The following is a 20,435-nucleotide window of genomic DNA, read 5'->3' on the forward strand; positions in this document are numbered from 1 at the left end:
CTATGAGGCATTTTTTTATTATTACAGTATATAAATAATTTACAGTACAATTCCATTCAAAAGTTTGGGGTCAGTAAGTTAATTTTTTGTTGTTTTCTTGTTTTTTTTAAGAACTTCTACTCAACAAAGAATCCTGACAAAATGTATTACAGCTTCTACAAACATATATAAGTAGCACAATTGTTTTCATCATAAGAGATGAGATAATTTTTTTATATATTCAGAAATTCTATTAATAAAAAATTCTTCTTGATCACAAAATCGGCATATTCAAATAATTTCCGAAGGAATTTCAGCTTTGCCATCACTGCAATAAACTGTAACAATATTTCACAATATTACGGTTTTTCCTGTAATTTTGATTTGAAAAGATTTTTCAAAAACATTTTTAAAAATCTGACCCCGAACTATTTTATTAAAGCATAAACAAACTTTTTTTGTGTGGCCAAATTGACAGTCTAATTATATTTAACATTAGCTTAATCTGCTGGTAGTGTGAAGAACATAACTCTTCGATTTGGCTCTGTTGAAACAACTCTAACCTGCTGAGTTCTTCTCCGGCGAGACCCCGCCTCTTCAGTCTGTTCCACCTGGATCAGAATATACTCCTGGGCCTCTTGTACTGCCTCCATCCCCCCCAAAAACGGCCCACCAACCTGCAGCTTCAGCAGGGAGTTGTCACGAAAATCAGTAAGATTCATAGCTACGGTGATCAGTTAGGTTAAGAAAAATGTCCACAAAACTAGGAAACACATTACCAATGAAAACACATAACACAAAATATCCATCAAGCTTAAACATGAGCATTTTGGAAAAGTTTTGCAAACTGATGTCAGCTGGCCATGGTTTCATTTTGGACAGACAATCCCCTCCCACCAGCAGAAGGTACTTTGAAGCACTTCAGTGCATTGTTCACCCTTCACATTCATCTCTCAAGCTCTCCAGGACCCACAGATTGCTTCAAGTATCAGGCAGATCTGCTGTTATGCACGAAGTCATAGGCAAGACTATTACCATGACAGAGGCCGCTGTAAATAGCAGATGGTGAGATTGTCACAGAAACGGAAATGAATTAGCGCAGCCCTTCAGTGCAATCTCCGAACCACACATAAAATCCCCGCAGGGTCTGAGTAGTTAGCGCAGTGGCATGCATCATCACAATAGTTGACTTGTGCATTAATGATTCTTATTTATCTAGTCAATGCAAACCCAAACAACGCAGATTCTCTAAAGTACACAAATGGGGAGGATACAGAAGCTCTCGGTGGATGAGACTGCCAGCATCCTCCAGGGGCTTTCCCTGTCAGGATACATGCTGAAGAACAGCTGATGATTCAAATAAATATAGTTATTTCAGAGTGCCTGACAAGTTCATTGAGCTTTTAAGTAAAACGAACATAAATGGGTTTTATTCGATATAACAAAATCTGTGGAGTAAATTTGATGAGTAGAAAACCTACTGAACACAGAACAACAATGATGAAGATGGTGATGATTTTTGTTGTCCTTAAGCAGTGCCTATAAAAACAAATGTAGGCAGATGTTATCTCATCTACCTAGCAACAGAAATACAATTATTGTCCCAATATATATATATATATATATTTTTTTTTTTTTTTTTTATGTGATGGTGAAGCTAAATTTTCATCAGCCACTACTCTTATCTCAAGTGTCACATGATTCAGGGTAATTTATTTTAGAAAATATTCAACAGAACAGTGTTTATTTAAAGTAGAACCCTTTTGTAACATCAGAAATGTCTTTAATGTCTTTGCTGAATAATAAAAAAATAAATAAAAAAATAAGTAACCCCAAATTTTGAATGGTAGTGTGTGTATGCTGTACCTGATGGGAAATGACAGTTTGAAGTAATGTTCACATTTCTCCATGGATGTGATGTGGGAGAGACTGGTCACCTCGCTGCCCAGCCTGCACCTCCTCTCCAATTCAGCAGAGCTTGCCTCCCATGATTCTTCTCCAGACCCCAGGCTGGGCTCATGTAGTGTCATGTAAGTTATACTGCACAAAACAGTGTAAAAACACTGGGTTACACACTGTGGTGCTTGCAAAATATTGCTCTGTTTGTTTGAGCAGTCCAAGAGATTGACTTCTGACTCAACCAATGGCTTGAGTTTGGGGCAGAACTTTCTGTTTAGTGGTTAAATTTAATTAGCTTGACCTGGAAAACCGGTTTACAATAATCATTATTTTTAAAGCCACCTCTGTTGCCGCAAGTCTCAAGGAATAAACACTTCACCTTTAAATTTAGTTGTGAAAATCAAATCCCTCTTGGCTAACTTTTAGTATCATCCAAAGTAAAACATCACTTCTTGCCGCTATGAAGCGATCAGTCATCTAAATGCTAATTGCAGCCACACAATAGAGATTAAAACTAATGAAAGGTGTTAAAAGCCTGTTATGCTACGCAGTTCTTTGACAAATTCATGCTAAGAGAGGATACACCTAAGTGCCTAGACATAACTTGAGGCTTTTGTGTTGATTATAGGCAGCAAGATGCATTATTCTGACTGAGAGCACAATATAATCGCTAGCAGCATTAGCATTCAGCTCACTGCCTTACAGAGGGAATGAAAGATGTATTACTGAGGGCAGCAGATAGCAACCAGCCATTTTAGCACTGTGACAACAGTTTACTCCATGTAGGACCCTTGATCTCAGAGGGCTGTCTTTCAGGGGTCTTCAATAGAGCGTCCACGGTGGTACTGCAGAGGGCCCAACAATTGTTTTGAATTACACTAATTGGTGAAGAACTGATAAACAAAAAACTATTTTAATTTAACTTCAAATACATCTAGAAGCTAAAATTTAGAAGGATTTTATTATTAAAAGGTAATGTCATGTATATACAGTAACTATGTTATACTCTATATTCATCTGCAATCAAGTATGTCAATACATCAATATGGTCTCTCATGTTGTAAATTAAAGTATGTTATAGAATTTGATTTAATTTGAACATTTTAATTTGCTCACAATTTCTACACAAAGTATTTTAGAGTTTAGCATAACTAAAGAAACTTATACAATTTTTTTATAATTTACATGACTTTTTAAGATCTAGAAATTATACTTTTAAAAGGAGGCTTCTTCAGATATTGAGTGGGTTGAATCAAAATAATAAATATCTTAATTTTTGTTGTTTAAATTGATTTTGATATGTTTTGTCTACATTTTAGTCATTTTAAGCCACACCCCACCCCCAGAAGTTTGCTGAAGCCCCCCAGTGGGCCCTGGCCCTCAGGTTGAGAAAAACTGCAATATGGGGTCCCTTAAACAGACAAACATAAAAAATATATATATAATCCTGTGTTTGATTCCATTAGAATTTTCATTCAGTTTGCAATTTCCATAAGACAACTTATCCTACTTTTTATGAGATTTTTCTTGATGTACCTGATAAAATAATGTTTCATGAAAATAGGAATATTCAGCATTGAGGAGGACACAATATCCTCCAAACAGAATTAATACAGGTGTAATCCTTATGACTATAACTCTTCTTGTTACATAAAATCACTGGCTTTAGAGTTCTGGTAAGGATACATGGGTGAATCAAGGACTTATTCTGGAGAAAACAGGAAATGCATTAAACAAAATAACTCATAACTCAAAAACATTGATGAACTAAGAACTACAGTATTACAGTTGGTTCCCCACATAAAATTATTGATTTGTATACAAAAATACAAACATTTTGTATGGAAAATTTGGTATTCTTGTGCAAATAACAGTGGGAACATATTACTCACTGGTTGAGCAAACTGGAATGCGCTCCAGTCTAGTATTATATTCAATGTGTTGGAATCATTCCCAATTATTATAGACGCTGACAACTGAGAGTTCAGCTTCTGTACTGCAGGCAGTGTTTGGTTTAATTAAGAAGTACATAGAGGTCAAGACCACTTCAAGGTTTCAAAATGCCATACATTATGTGAGGAGCTCTGTTTGCCTTCAACCTGGTAATATATAAAGTAATTATTGGAAATGAAGGTCACAAAGCCACTTTTTCTCATTACTGAATGAGAATGAGGTCGGTAATTACAGACCCCAGGCAATATTCCTACAACTGTTCTGCTGAAGCTTTCTTGACTAAAGCCAAGTCAACAGGTCCTGCAACTTTGAAAGAAACAACTTGCAAACGAAAATTATATTCTATTATGCTTAACAAACAATTAATTAAATAGCCAGAAAACATTGATTTATATAGTTTGGTATATATAATTATACCTGAATACGTATCAAGCTCTGATTTGCTCGCAGATAATAAGGTTAAAGCAGGAGTACCATTGGATTTTATTGTTATTGGTAAATAAATACATATAAATACATAATACATACATAAAGTAAATAAATGAATCCAGAAAAACAAACCTTACCAGAATTGTTCACTGCTTAACAGAAAAGAAAACATTGAATATGAAATATTGTGAAACCAACAGGGAAATAAATATAGGCTCACCTGTCATTTTGGGGGAACTTGAGAAGGGGTGACTGTTCTGTGTGGTTGCCTTGGTTTGATTTGTCTTTGAGGAGGTTTACCATGCTGAAGCTGTGCCTGGTAACAAGGAGAGAACTTATTAAATCCGAGCATGATGTCTGTCATAAATAGCATCTCAGCCACATTTAGAAATCAATTCTTGGCATCCATTTTTAATGACTCGTCTATAAAAACTGGCAGCTGAAATAAAATGGAACTAAAAGTCTTTGAGCAGAACTGAAAGTCATTCCTCCTTTTTGGACTCTAAATCATCTTTACACCACTATGAAACATCCTTGTCTTGTGTGTCAAACAAGGTCTAAGCTACATGATCATAAAATAAATGTAGATTTTCAAACATCCAAAAGTTTAACGACAATTATATAAGTCATCCTTCTGGTCCACTATGTCCTTCTACAGCTGTCTTGATCATTTAACTGACACCTCGTAATTTGTCAGGGTGGATGGGCAGATTTACAGAGACATGAAAGTGATATGGTTATGACAGGTTTAAGGACAACAGCATCCTGCTTATTCGGGCCTTGAATACTAGGGTATAAGGTTCTGGCCTTGGTTTCGATGCTATAAAATACAGGGACACGTTTAAATAAATCAAACAGTTGCTCTGTGATTTTATTTTGTGTCAGTGAAAGGCTCATGTATTGCATGAATCCCCAACAAAAGTAAATCTCATGATTTTAAAATATGTATCTTTCAACATGTCATATAACAGATATCCAAGTTTAGAGCATCATACAAAGAAATCAGGACTATGATGTACATATAAATCTGAAATCCTGACACGGGATATCAATTGTTTTTAGGGGAATGTGCCAGATTTATGTCTTAATAGTATCTTGGTTTAGAAGTTGCTTTTCTCTAGGGCTACGGATCAGGAGTTTTCAACAGGGGCTCCACGGCAGTACAGCAGGGGGTCAAACTTTTTTGTGGAATTTTTTTCTCCATTAAAAAATTACTAAAACAAATTGGCAACTAAAACTAAAGAAGCTAAAGTACATATTTTATTGTTCCTCCCAAAATAAAATGTATTCTATAAGACAGGGGTTCCCAAACTATAGGATGTAAAATATTTATTTGAAATACCACCTGAGAATTTAAGCTATTATTTCAATAATTTAAGAACACATTTGCATGTCTTCTGATGCTGGTTAATTGTCACATGGCATGCAAATAAACATATATTTTGATGGCCAAAACATTATATTGAAATTATTTTTGTCATATATTGTGACTGAAATTTGAACTGCTGGCATTTCATCTCATATATTAAATGTATATTTATAAAATCTATTGTGATTTCGGTTTTATTTCAACTAATTCTGTGGCACAATTGGGTTATTTTAATTGTACATTTGATTTACTTCATTATTAATATTAATTATTAGCTTTTCATTAACTCATGAACCCCATGCAGTTTCCTTGTGAAGCCCCTGGTATGCATCAATTATAATTATTTCAATGTTTTGAAATGTAAGCATCATAAAAGGTAAGTAAATATATTAATATGGCACTAAATGCTTACTGTAGTATATCATTAATACAGTATATTTCAATTTAATTGAAAAGGGCCACTAGCATTGTTTCATGCAGTAATCATACTTTATCCTCTAAACTTCCTCAGACAAGGACAGCTTTATTTACTGTAGTCATAAAGCAAACATTTCACATCTCATATACTCAATAACAACAAAATAAATCAATAGAAGTCCCCAGAAGAAGAGGGAGGAGAGAAAGGATGGATTCTGAGCTATTGCTCAGAGACACCAGCAGTGTTGATATTTTTCGGCCTGTGTGAATAGAACAGATGGAAATCCAGAGAACTCTGTGGGCTAATTACTGGAACCTCTCCAGTAATCTAATAATTGTGAAAGATTCTCTGTTTGTCATAATTAATGACAGTTTAAATGGGTAAAGTCCCTCTTCAATTGGCTCTGAGTTTGTGTGTGAGTTATGGAGAGCCTTTTGCAGAATGCCAGAATAGATCAATGCTGCTCAGCACAGGCCAGACTATAGAGTCAAGCCTAGTCCAATTCTAACACATCATTGGGCAAATCCCAAACCTCAGCTGCTTAGCATTACAGAGGACTCAAACAACTCACCCACCCCTACCGATGCCTCTGCTCACTGTAAATAGCTGGGATGGTGTGTGTGTGTGTGTGTGTGTGTGTCTGTGGGCTCCAGACAAGACATAATAGGCATGGCCTCCAGAATATATCCTGGTGTTGAGTTTGGGCAAAAGGGAGATTAGACAGGATATTTCAAGGCCTTTAATCCTTCTCCCTGCTGTTACACAACAGAGAGGAGATTTGAAATGTTAGCTCACCGAATGCAGGATTTATAAATGAAGCAAAGCCTTCACTTATTGTGCCTGAATCCAAATGTGTGAGGTCCAGATGAGAATGAAACCAAAGAGGGGGGAGTACGTAACCCAGTGGGACACCTATACCATCCTTTTAGATCCAGCCTCAAATACCAGCCTAATTGAAGTCTACATACTCAATTTAATTTCCTGAACAATATGAAGAAAATTTAAATTGTTGACTAATTTACTTTACTTAAAATACTTTTATTAAGCAAGAATGCATTAAATGCCCCAAAAGGGACAGTAAAAAACAAACTTGTGTCTATATATATATATATATATATATATATATATATATATATATATATATATATATGTGTGTGTGTGTGTGTGTGTGTGTGTGTGTGTGTGTGTGTGTGTGTTTTAAAGTACATTTGATAAATAATTGCAGTCTCTGTGAGCATAACAGACTTTCAAACACATAAAAAAATTGACTGAAACCACCATTTTAAACAATAATATATGTGGAATAATATATGGCGTACTCTGGCATATTTCCCATAGGACAAAAGACTAACAAACAACTATTGAAATACTTTTTTTTTTTAAATAATACATGTGATATGATCAGCTGATTTCATTGAGAGTGGTTATCATTAAAGAATTCCTGCAGGAGAGAGCAGTCATGAGAGCAGAAGACCACATCTCATGCATGACTAACAATTAATCACGTGATGGCTGATCTAAAACTGCACTCTCTAATCCGAAAAGTGTCACAACCACAAGCTTGAGATTAAGACCCCCATTGTCATAGTCCACAGTACCATCACACACTAAAAAATTTTCTCTCACAAAGACACACATTTGATGTTACTACAGTAATGCGACTCCACACGTGAGCACCAATCCTCTTTAGAGTCGATTAGCAGCTGTTTCACACAGAAAAGCTCTCACTAAGGGTTCTGGAGACCTTATCTGGTAAATGTGTTCTGCTTAATGTCAGCCATAATAGTGGAAGTACAATGGAAGCACATTTTGCTTGAAGATTTTCTAGCATGAGGTTTCTTTGAAACATCTCAAAGGTGAAGCGTGTTACTTTATTAAAATACTTTCTCTTACCACAGTTTATTGTGCAGAGACAAATATAATCAAGTCATTCATTGACTCATCTCCCAGAATAGTGTAAACACTGTGGCACTATCAAAACTATTGTTCTGTTTGTTTGTGTTCAAAAGTCTGGTTGAATGTGTTTGGGCTGGACAACCTGTTTGTCCAAATCATCTTTGGCATATGATGCATTCAAGTCCTCCAGGAAACTAATCATACTTACAATTTGGGGAGCCGTGATTATGACGTTAGGTGTGTTCAAGCCACATTGTTTGGAGAAAGGTGGCAACATTCCCAGGGTTATTAACTAAAACTCAACTAAAACCATTCAAAAATTCTTTACTTGAAATAAAATAATTTCTCAAAAATTCATTTCAGACAATATTTCTTTTTTTTAATTTATTTTCATGTACTAAAACAAAAAATATATAAAACTTCCAAAATCTAAAATTACTAAAAAACAAACAAACACACACACACACACACACAAACAACAACTAAAATTAAAATTAAAACGGGAGAAGATTCGAAATATTAATCTCAATGATAATGAATTAACACCAGAGGTACCTTTCTATAAAAACAAACAAACAAATAAATAAATATTTTTTTAACTACTAGAAAATTTCAAACAAAGAATGCTGTTGTGGTTTGCTTTTTATGTTTTTATGAATGTATGAATATATTAAATTGTTAAATATTGTATTTATATATTATTTATCATAATTGTATCCTATTTTTCATGTAACATGTAGCTAGATTTACTGTAAATGTAAAAATATTGAAAATAATAATTTCATTAATAAAGAATTGACTATTAATACAGATGCTGCAACTCAAAGAAAGTTGTGAGTTTTCCACTTGTAATTCCGACTTTTAATTATTAACGTGAATGCACAAGTAAACTAATCAAACTAATAACTAATTAGTATTAATTATTAATTGTAATATAAATAAATTCTAATATGAAAATATAAAATTAAAATACTAACTTAAAAGGATATATATATATATATATATATATATATATATATTTTTTTTTTTTTTTTTTTTTTTTTTTTTTTTTTAATTTTAAGGTGAAATATCCCTTTAACAGAATTGATCCTTGATGAACTATTTGACTGTCCTACCTATCATCTTGATGGACGTCAGTGTAGATTATGCAGTTTCCCGAGGGCATGGCTGCAGCCAGCAGCGATTTATGTGTCTCTATCTTCCCAGAGAATCCCTCCAGCAGACGAAGCTCATCAAAGTTCCCAGCCACAGTGTCAGACTTCCTGCAGCCTACCCTGCTGGAGTGACCCTGGCCTCCGGTTTGAGACATCTCCACCTCAATATTACTCTTATTCTCCAGGTACATCTTCACTCAGGCACACTGGACCGCAACTGAAGGAGAAGGGGAACACTGAGGTCAAATGATCTTTTAATGCAGCATAGGTTTTATATTTCTGGTAATTAGCATCAGATGAGTTCTTTTGAGACTTACATTTCTAGTTAAAAAGACTTCTGTGAGCCATACATCAGAGAACAATGATGTATAAACAGAAATAATTAGAAATACAGAACTGCATTGCGTATGATTTTATTCCATAAGGATGCACCTGCCCCCTCTAGTGGTTCCCATGCATATAGCGAGGGTCTGGCTGCAGACTTGCACTTCAGACTTGCATTCTCAGACTTGCACTCTCAGACACTTGCACTTCCGCTAGCGACGTCACTTGCAGTCTTTATTTTTTATTTAGTTGAATTTTTTAGTTTTTTAGTTGTTTGAATTTCCCAACATTTTATAACAGTAGCCAGGTGGCGAAGATAAGAAAAAGTAAACTAAATTTTAATGTCACTTGCAATCGCTACTTGCACTCTCCGCTACCTGTGACGTCACTTGCAATCAACACAAAACGTGCGTGTTGCCAATGGAGACAAGACGCTGTGGTGGTGATTAAACGGTTAAACCTAATTTAGTACTATAACGTACAGGGTCCTGCAAGAAAAAGATAAGACTGGCAAATCCGTGGCCAGAACACCAGAACGTTTGCGCAAAGTCTCTCGCTAAGCGTTTTCCTCCTGTAGAAAAACATAAACACTTAACATGGCTTAATGTATTAAGATGCTATTAAAATATCAAATTGAATATACATTTCATTAATTTAATGGATATGCATATATTATTTTCCTCACATACCGCAAAATGTGGCATAATGGACAGTGTTTATTTCAGTACAATTTAACGCACTGCGTTCTGTACTCGTCTGCTTGCCTGTACAGAGTTGATCCTTTTAAAATCACTTAATGCATTTCATAATGCACGTTCATATTTGCTGGTGTGTACAGTAGTGGCCAAAAGTTTTGAGAATTACATAAATATTGGAAATTGGAAAAGTTGCTGCTTAAGTTTTTATAATAGCAATTTGCATATACTCCAGAATGTTATGAAGAGTGATCAGATGAATTGCATAGTCCTTCTTTGCCATGAAAATTAACTTAATCCCAAAAAAAACCTTTCCACTGCATTTCATTGCTGTCATTAAAGGACCTGCTGAGATCATTTCAGTAATCGTCTTGTTAACTTGAGCACAAGGATGGAGATCATTATGTCAGGCTGATTTGGTTAGAATGGCAGACTTGACATGTTAAAAGGAGGGTGAAGCTTGAAATCATTGTTCTTCCATTGTTAACCATGGTGACCTGCAAAGAAACGCGTGCAGCCATCATTGCGTTGCATAAAAATGGCTTCACAGGCAACGATATTGTGGCTACTAAGATTGCACCTAAATCAACAATTTATAGGATCATCAAGAACTTCAAGGAAAGAGGTTCAATTCTTGTAAAGAAGGCTTCAGGGCGTCCAAGAAAGTCCAGCAAGCGCCAGGATCGTCTCCTAAAGAGGATTCAGCTGCGGGATCGGAGTGCCACCAGTGCAGAGCTTGCTCAGGAATGGCAGCAGGCAGGTGTGAGCGCATCTGCACGCACAGTGAGGCGAAGACTTTTGGAAGATGGCCTGGTGTCAAGAAGGGCAGCAAAGAAGCCACTTCTCTCCAAAAAAAAAAACATCAGGGACAGATTGATCTTCTGCAGAAAGTATAGTGAATGGACTGCTGAGGACTGGGTCATATTCTCATATTCTCTGAGTCATATTCTCCGATGAAGCCCCTTTCCGATTGTTTGGGGCATCTGGAAAAAGGCTTGTCCGGAGAAGAAAAGGTGAGCGCTACCATCAGTCCTGTGTCATGCCAACAGTAAAGCATCCTGACACCATTCATGTGTGGGGTTGCTTCTCATCCAACGGAGCGGGCTCACTCACAATTCTGCCCAAAAACACAGCCATGAATAAAGAATGGTACCAAAACACCCTCCAACAGCAACTTCTTCCAACAATCCAACAACAGTTTTGTGAAGAACAATGCATTTTCCAGCACAATGGAGCACCGTGCCAGGCAAAAGTGATAACTAAGTGGCTCGGGGACCAGAATGTTGAAATTTTGGGTCCATGGCCTGGAAACTCCCCAGATCTTAATCCCATTGAGAACTTGTGGTCAATCCTCAAGAGGCGGGTGGACAAACAAAAACCCACTAATTCTGACAAACTCCAAGAAGTGATTATGAAAGAATGGGTTGCTATCAGTCAGGATTTGGCCCAGAAGTTGATTGAGAGCATGCCCAGTCGAATTGCAGAGGTCCTGAAAAAGAAGGGCCAACACTGCAAATACTGACTCTTTGCATAAATGTCATGTAATTGTCGATAAAAGCCTTTGAATCGTATGAAGTGCTTGTAATTATATTTCAGTACATCACAGAAACAACTGAAACAAAGATGTAAAAGCAGTTTAGCAGCAAACTTTTTGAAAACTAATATTTATGTAATTCTCAAAACTTTTGGCCACGACTGTATATACGTTGAGTCAACAATGAGACATATAGGCTATAGGCCTACTAAATTGTCTTTATCATATTATGTCTGTTATTAGGCCACATTAAGCATTTGGCTGTATGGGAGGACAAAGTTTGCGCATTGTGTTCATAGCCTTGTAGTACTTGTAGTACATTAAATAATAACTATATATCAAATTTGTCTTTTAATTGAACTTAATGTATCTTAATACATTATGCCATATTAAGTGTTGTTTTTTTCTACAGGAGGAAAACGCTTAACGAAAGACTGTGCATTGCATTTATATTCTGCTGTTCTGGCCACGGATTTGCCAGTCTTTTCTTTTTCTTGCAGGACCCTGTAAATTATATATTAATTTAGTTTTAATCGTTTAATCACCACCACAGCGTCTTGTCTCCATTGGCAACACGCACGATTTGTGTTGATTGCAAGTGACGTCACAGGTAGCGGAGAGTGCAAGTAGCGATTGTAAGTGACATTGTAATTTAGTTTATTTTTTTCTTGTCTTCACCACCTGACTACTGTTGTAAATGTTGGGAAATTCAAACAAAAGTAATAAAAAATTCAACTAAATAAAAAAATAAAGACTGCAAGTGACATCGCTAGTAGAAGTACAAGTGTCTTTTTTTGTATTTTTTATTTACAATATGTCATATAAACTTGAACTTAAATTTACATCAAGAACTCTTTTGAGGAAAAAAAAACATGTGCTCGCATTTAAAACAGTACAAACTCACATCATATCAAGTAAGAAAAAATAAATAAAATTAAAAATAAAATAAAAAAACAATTACAGGGGCTGACAAAACAACATAAGTGCTTCAAGCGTGTGGAAGTACAAGTGTCTGAGAGTGCAAGTCTGCAGCCAGACCCTTCTCCATTTTACCATCAATACTCATTTTAATTACCTGGACACTTTAGATATATGGAATAATAATTATTAATGCCACAGACACTACTGTAAGCCTTCTTAAAGTGTATGGTCACATATTTTAATTATTACCGACAAGTAAACTACAATATGTTTAAGAAGAAGTACTCAAACTACTTAAAATAAATTAAGGGTAAATAAATATTAAAATAAACAGAAACTACTTGCACAACCCTAAAACTAAAATACAGAAATAGAGAGAGATCAGTGGTTACAATATTAATATAACACTACATAATAGAACTATTGCATAGGTATTTTATCAAAATAGTTAAAGGTGTTAAATGTTACGGCATTAAACATACAGAATTAAAAACAATAAAATCAGCTTACTAATTCCATGAATTCAATTATCTATTCAGTATTGAAATCCCTAACCCTTAGACTGAGCAATGGTAATAGCTTTACTCATTCTATTAGAACAGCTTCCCCTAGTGGAAATTGTGTGTCTGTGTGTTTGTGTGTGTGTGTTGGGTGGGGGTGGGGGGGGGACAACACCAACAACAACAAAAAACACCAGAAGTGGCATGACTAATCAATTAGAAGCCAAACAATAATACTTCAGGAGTAATTGGATTAGGACTAGTGGTCACTGTTTTCTTAAACTGTGCTACAGTTCAGACACAGAGGAAAGTCATTGTGTTGAAAGCTCAAGGTCTGTCTGAATAGACGCCTGGACATATCAGTGACCTGTGACCAATGACTAGTGACCGGTGCTTGTTTGATTTCTGTTCCTCACTGTTGCCGAAACAAACAAGCTCTATTGTGGTCAATACAAAGTGCACACTGTCAGTGTGTCACTGTAAATTCAACACATCAGGAATATTTCTCTTTCTACCCCTGTTCAAACCCGGTTTAATAAGTATATTATTATATTAGAGAGAGAGAGAGAGAGAGAGAGAGAGAGAGAGAGAGAGATGGGGGTGGTCAAACAATAAAAAACTAAATTCAATTATTTATTAACTTATTAATTACTAATTTATTTTTGTTGTCAAAAATGTGGTTCAGAATTGTAACAAACAATATGTATATATATATATATATGTGTGTGTGTGTGTGTATTTGTGTTTATTCATAAAACAGAACTTTACCCTTTACCTCTGAATCAGAGAAATAATAATCCGTAAAGAATCTTAACACACACAAAGCTGTCACACACTCTCCAGACATTACATTCCTCCTTGCCCTCGCTCTCCTCTCTTCCAGTGTGGGAAGAAAATATTATGCATTGAAAAATGAAATTTAGTAATACTGTATGTGAAAAGGAGACCATTTCAAATCACAAACTGCAGAGACTTAAATAGACATGGTCTGAAATTATATTCAATATTCAGATTGCATTCAAAGCCAACTAGTTCAAATATACTTTATATACTGCAAATGATAATTGAATTTACTTCACTGCTGCAGTTTAGTAACTCTTAAAAATAGAAATATTTTAACTTTATTCATTATTTTTCTTTTTTTTTTTTTTTTTAACTAAATTCCTTACCTGCCAATTCAGAGAATGAAACGGTGAAGTGGGCAAGATGATGATGACAACGATGATGATGATAATATTATCAGATTAAAACAAAAATGTAAAAGTCAAAAATGAAATCCAGCTGATCAAAACAGGTTTGGGTGCCTCATGAGTGCCGCACACAGGCTGCGAAGAGGAGGAAGAAGCTCAGACTTAAATGGAAGTTGTAGACTTCTTTTAGGAGATGAAGGGAGTGACCCAAAGCAGACTCTGCACACAGACAGAAGAGAGTGAATTAACAGCCCTTCCTCTTTCCTCTTCTCTCAGACCCTCTGGTAACTTGTAGAAGTGGACACTCATTAACACTGGTAGTGTTTACGGCCTGCCCAATTTCCCCAAAATGCCTGAAGACACCCACCCACCCCTTTTCAGACCAAAACAATACACACAAAGAAGAAATGACTGTTTCTTGCACACACACAGTCAAGTATTACTCACTAGCAAATTACTATGTGTGACGTTATTGCTTAAAGCTTCTCCTACTTACAAGAGCTGAAGGAATCTCACTGCCCTACTTTGCATCCGTCTTACTGACCAAGACCTGCTTTTACAAAGAGCAGTTTAACAAAACCAAACCAAACCAAATCAAAGAGACTCTTTCTTATGTCTTCTCTTAAAATTCAAGAAGAGAATGCTGATGGTTGTCACAAACTTTGCTCTGAAAGACTGTTATCAGTCAGATATTTCAATATGAATTTAAATATTTGCCATTAGATAATTCTATATCCAAATTGTCTATGCAGTGCTCTTAACAATAATATTATAGCTCCATTAATGCACTGTATTTTATCAGTTGACTTGTTATATTGCCTAACACAGTTTAAGAAAAATATATTAATCAAAGTTGACATTAAAAAGAATCAGTCCCTTGAAATATAAAATTAGCTTTAATGAGCAATATTATTAATATATATATATTTATTTATTTACCAGCATTACTAACTCAGTACATGCACATTTTCTACAATCTACATCCACAGAATTGAAAGTCTTCACAAGCATCGATAAAACATAAATAAATAAAAAGCACAGGTGTCAGCACTAATGAGGAGACACAGCAAGCAGATTATTGGCATGGGTCAAAGTCACAGGTCAGGTGTCAAATTAACCACAAAATTCAACATCAGAGATCATATGACATGTTTTAAAGGAGCTAATTAAGCAGGAAAGACATGAATTATCTAAGCTGATTCTGGGTGGGCAACTTTTAACACACATAGTTCTGCATTAGACTTAAAATTACCCTCTTTTCTTTTCATATTGAATCACATTTCAGAATAAAATGCATGTGAAAGTGTCATTAAGCAGCCAGATGGAAAGCAGGAGAGAGCTGAGTGATCATGGAGGTGATGTGGTGAATCACACGGGTTGGACAAAGCGCCGTTAATCGCTGTGGGGAAGAGGAAAGAGTGAGAGACTTTCATGTGACTTCTAGTAAATTCTGGATTTTGGCCCAGTGCACACAGTCTGAGGTCTTCGCTCCTCTATGGCCAATATAACAACACAGGATTCACACATAAGCTGGATCGTGCGGGATAAAAGTTTTATGCAATCATGTTGAGATCGTGCTCAAGTGCTGCTGTCATTACAGCAAATGGGGAACTTGATGAAGCCACGATATTGATAAGTGGGAACTGATTTCAGAATAAGACAGACAACTTCAATCAGACAGCTGTTTGAATTAATTTATAATTCCTAAGCACTTCCTGCACTTTCCTCAAAGAAAAAAATCCTGGATGTGATGTATTATCAGCTCAAAGTCATTTATACTGGTGTACAGGGGCGAAAATCTCATCTAAATGTTGGGGGGGACAATAAAAATAACATTTCTCACGAGCAAGTTTTGAAGGGGACACCAATAAAACAGGCAAAATTGTACTTAAGGATATGTGTACAGAGTGAAAAGCCTTACTATTGCATGGAGACCATTCCATTATCCTTCTTCTCAAAGTTTCTTTCTGGTTCAATGAAAAAGCTGGATTGACCAAAACATTCTTCAAAACATTTTTTTTGCAATGTTTTCGAAGTTGTTTACACAATCAAGCCACCAAAATACAATGGAATTTGAACTTAACTTCAACTTTTATTTATTTATATAGCACATTTAATAGCAATGTTGTTGCTTCACAGTTATAATTAAAACATGCATATATAAAAACATTTGCCATGCCTAGCAAAATGAAGGCATACACACTCTTAGACATACACCCTCACACAACTGTATAGTGAGATCAGTATAGACGTGAAAGAGAGGGGGAAAAACAAAAAATAATAATTTATTACATCAATGACTGATTTGTTCAAAAAGTGGATTCACTCAGTTAGGAAACACCTCCTCAGTGTGTTTCTCAAAATTAGTGATGTTACTGCTGTAACTTAGTTTACAACTTTTTTCGTTGGTGAAATAGAGCTAAAACAGGCAATATGGTGCCTAAAATGCACATAATATTAACTTCTTGTTTATTCAATTATTATAAAAATCTAAATACAATTTTTTATGCTAATATCTGGAGAACAACTGCACTCTTACTATGATGTTATATTAGATTAACTATATTAAATGAAATAAACCGACCAGTGGCGGCTCGTGGATTTTAAAATAGAGGAGGCAAATTAATTGTATTGGTCTGGGGATCCCTGCCAATTGTTATTATTATTATTATTTGCTTAACCACTTTAAAATGGTTGGCCACCTTTTTGGTGGCTTTTAGTCAGAAACCATAAAGAAAATATATTCAATATCGCTACTCATTATAAATACTTGGTAAATTATCAGCCCAGCCGCTCCGGGAGACGTTCAAACCATATACTGTATAAAAACAGTTTCAAACTAATAGCACGTAATTTACGTCTCTATGATGGTTGGTTGATATACCAGAAGGGAGGCTAGCCTCCTCTATGATGTTACTTTTCTCAGCACTGCTCAGCGCTGAAAGTGAACACTCCCACCTCCCCTTCTCTTGCTCTTTCAACTAGCGGTGTAATTAAATCAGCAGATTCGGCACATTCGCGATAGAAAAGCGGAGCTTTCATGTAATGCTATTACAGCTATTACAACTGTGAAATTACAAACAAAAATATATACATTCTGAGACATGAACTGAAATTAATTTTATTAACATTAAATCTTCCTCATTTTCACCTCAAAATTTGGGGGAAACTGTGCCTCACCCGACGAGCCGCTGCCACTAAAACCGACTCATAGTGAACGCGGGAAAATCTAAATGAGCACCCGCACTAATCTAATCTAACGTACAAGACTTGTATATGCGTACACTATTGGTGTGTGTAAGATGTTATTAAACAAGCTAGGTAAACGCCTGTATAAGGGTAAGTTAAACGTTATAATCGCTTACAGTGAAGACTACATCGGTGACAAAAGTAAATTGGTACACAATAATATTTTTTGGACACGATTTATTAATGACTCAGCATCATCTATATTAAAGAGAAAATAATCACGTCATCCGATGTTTCATGTGAATAAAGTAAGCTTGACTAATGGAGTGCCACAACTACTGGAACACGTTGTTTTTTCAGACCGGACTGTTTGTGTGTCGGTGGTGGTCAGGCAGTGGACCAAAGCACTGTGAGGCAAAGCAGGGGGAACTCGAGATGTTTAAAACTTTTTTTGTTGTTGCTCCGTTTGCATTTGTATTGTTTTACTACTTACACAATTAGTTTAACTATATATCATTATCAAAGGATCCCAGCTGTCTGAGATCTCCTAATCGCAAAAAAAGTCCACACTGACCACACACATGCCCTCCTACAGGGATGTCTGCGTATGCAATCCAACTGAATGATTTCAACTCTTCTTACATAACATTTCATTTCCTCAATCGACAGGAAAAGCAAGAAGGGTACAGGAACTCCTACATTTTTAAGATTAATTAAAGCCGTATTTCATAACCAAATATACAGTGGGGTCCACTAGAAAAATATTGTATACATATATATATATATAGAGAGAGAGAGAGAGAGAGAGAGAGAGAGAAAGAGATATTGCACATGTAGGCGATTTATTTTTCATTACAAATACGATCAGCATATCAATTCAAGTGAAAAGTTTAACTAAGTTTGATTAAGCCTGACTTGTTTGGTTTTCTCAGGCTGTTTGAACAATTTCTGAATGTACAGTAAAGTCAGACCTTGCTGCTGCATTCCTAAAGTAGTACAGTTTTACAGCTCTGGTTCATCTTTTCTGCCTGCCTGGAGCCAACCCGACATGAGTAGAGCACCTGACCCATTCCAGCATAATGCGCTCTGTGATTTCTGCTTGTGAAAGAAAGAAAAAAAGCATTAAGACTGTGAAGAATGCTCCAGCTTTCTAAGCCAAATTAAGCCATCATATAACGCTTTCCCCTCCTCTTTCCTCTGTCATGCACCTCTAATACCCTTTTATCTCCACGGCCTACGTAACGCTTTGACGTAGACAGAGGATAGAGGAGGCGGGGTACGATGTGACCCTTGACCTCTTAGCTTACTACTGTGGTCCATTTACAATAAAGCCTGTGAACCAAAAGTAATATATGTGGAGCTCGATGGCTCAGCCGTCATTATAAGGATTTTATTAAACCGTTTAGGTTAGCGTTTGAGAGGAATGTGTCTTAAAAAGTCTGGAAATTCCACATGAGACTAAAGCCAAAGTAGACTGAGCCTAAACCTGGTTATCCTGAAAAAATGATAAACTGACTACATATTGGGCATTTCTATAAATGTAAATATGTTTATTGTAAAATTCAAATTTGTTGTTTGAATTTGAAAATTTAAGTTCTGAAATTAATTGCCTCATATATATAGATATACAAACCCGATTCCAAAAAAGTTGGGACAGTGTACAAATTGTGAATAAAAACAGAATGCAATGATGTGGAAGTTTAAAATTTCAATATTTTATTCAGAATACAACAGATGACATATCAAATGTTTAAACTCAGAAAATGTATAATTTTAAGGGAAAAATAAGTGGATTTTAAATTTCATGGCATCAACACATCTCAAAAAAAGTTGGGACAAGGCCATGTTTACCACTGTGTGGCATCCCCTCTTCTTTTATAACAGTCTGCAAACGTCTGGGGACTGAGGAGACAAGTTGCTCAAGTTTAGGAATGTTGTCCCATTTTCTATGGGTGAAAGATCTGGACTGCATGCTGGCCATTTCAGTACCCGGATTCTTCTTCTACACAGCCATGATGTTGTAATTGATGCAGTATGTGGTCTGGCATTGTCATGTTGGAAAATGCAAGGTCTTCCCTGAAAGAGACGACGTCTGGATGGGAGCATATGTTGGTTTAGAACCTGGATATACCTTTCAGCATTGATGGTGCCTTTCCAGATGTGTAAGCTGCCCATGCCATACGCACTCATGTAACCCCATACCATCAGAGATGCAGGCTTCTGAACTGAGCGCTGATAACAACTTGGGTTGTCCTTGTCCTCTTTAGTTCGGATGACATGGTGTCCCAGTTTTCCAAAAAGAACTTCAAATTTTGATTCGTCTGACCAAAGAACAGTTTCCCACTTTGCCACAGTCCATTTTTAATGAGCGTTGGCCCAGAGAAAATACCTGCGCTTTTGGTTCATGTTTAGATATGGCTTCTTTTTCGACTTATAGCGTTTTAGCTGGCAACGGCGAATGGCACGGTGGATTGTGTTCACCGACAATGTTTTCCATAACATTAGCATTCCTGTATGTGATGCAGTGCCATCTAAGGGCCCGAAGATCACGGGCATCCAGTATGGTTTTCTGGCCTAGACCCTTATGCACAGAGATTGTTCCAGATTCTCTGAATCTTTGGATGGTATTATGCACTGTAGATGATAAATTCATACTTTTTGCAATTTTTCTCTGAGAAACTTCTTTTCTGATATTGCTCCACTATTTTTCGCCACAGCATTGGGGGAATTGGTGATCCTCTGCCCATCTTGACTTCTGAGAGACACTGCCACTCTGAGAGGCTCTTTTTATACCCAGTCATGTTGCCAATTGACCTAATAAGTTGCAAATTTGTCCTCCAGCTGTTTCTTATGTACATTTAACTTTTCCGGCCTCTTATTGCTACCTGTTCCAACATTTTTGGAATGTGTCTCATTAAATCCAAAATGAGCCAATATTTGGCATGACATTTCAAAATGTCTCACTTTCAACATTTGATATGTTAT

General features: G+C 36.0%; 1 protein-coding gene across 2 annotated transcripts in view; it reads right to left on the reverse strand.

Annotated features, from left to right (window-relative positions):
* Positions 1-14,533, reverse strand: part of LOC132160509 (P protein-like) — an 85,180-nt gene extending 70,647 nt beyond the window's left edge. Inside the window, exons 1-7 of one of the 2 annotated variants that reach the window (XM_059570178.1) lie at positions 14,241-14,533; positions 9,059-9,314; positions 4,481-4,576; positions 1,846-2,019; positions 1,461-1,518; positions 1,254-1,326; positions 543-703 (exon numbers count right to left, since the gene is read on the reverse strand). In XM_059570178.1, coding sequence (XP_059426161.1) covers positions 543-703; positions 1,254-1,326; positions 1,461-1,518; positions 1,846-2,019; positions 4,481-4,576; positions 9,059-9,288 — 792 coding nt within the window. In that variant the 5' untranslated portion in view covers positions 9,289-9,314; positions 14,241-14,533. The remainder of the gene's footprint in view (positions 1-542; positions 704-1,253; positions 1,327-1,460; positions 1,519-1,845; positions 2,020-4,480; positions 4,577-9,058; positions 9,315-14,240) is intronic. The other variant, XM_059570179.1, reaches the window with a different exon arrangement.
* Between the last annotated feature and the right edge of the window lie 5,902 nt (positions 14,534-20,435).

The sequence above is a fragment of the Carassius carassius genome, chromosome 17 (assembly GCF_963082965.1).
Source record: "Carassius carassius chromosome 17, fCarCar2.1, whole genome shotgun sequence".
NCBI lineage: Eukaryota > Metazoa > Chordata > Actinopteri > Cypriniformes > Cyprinidae > Carassius > Carassius carassius.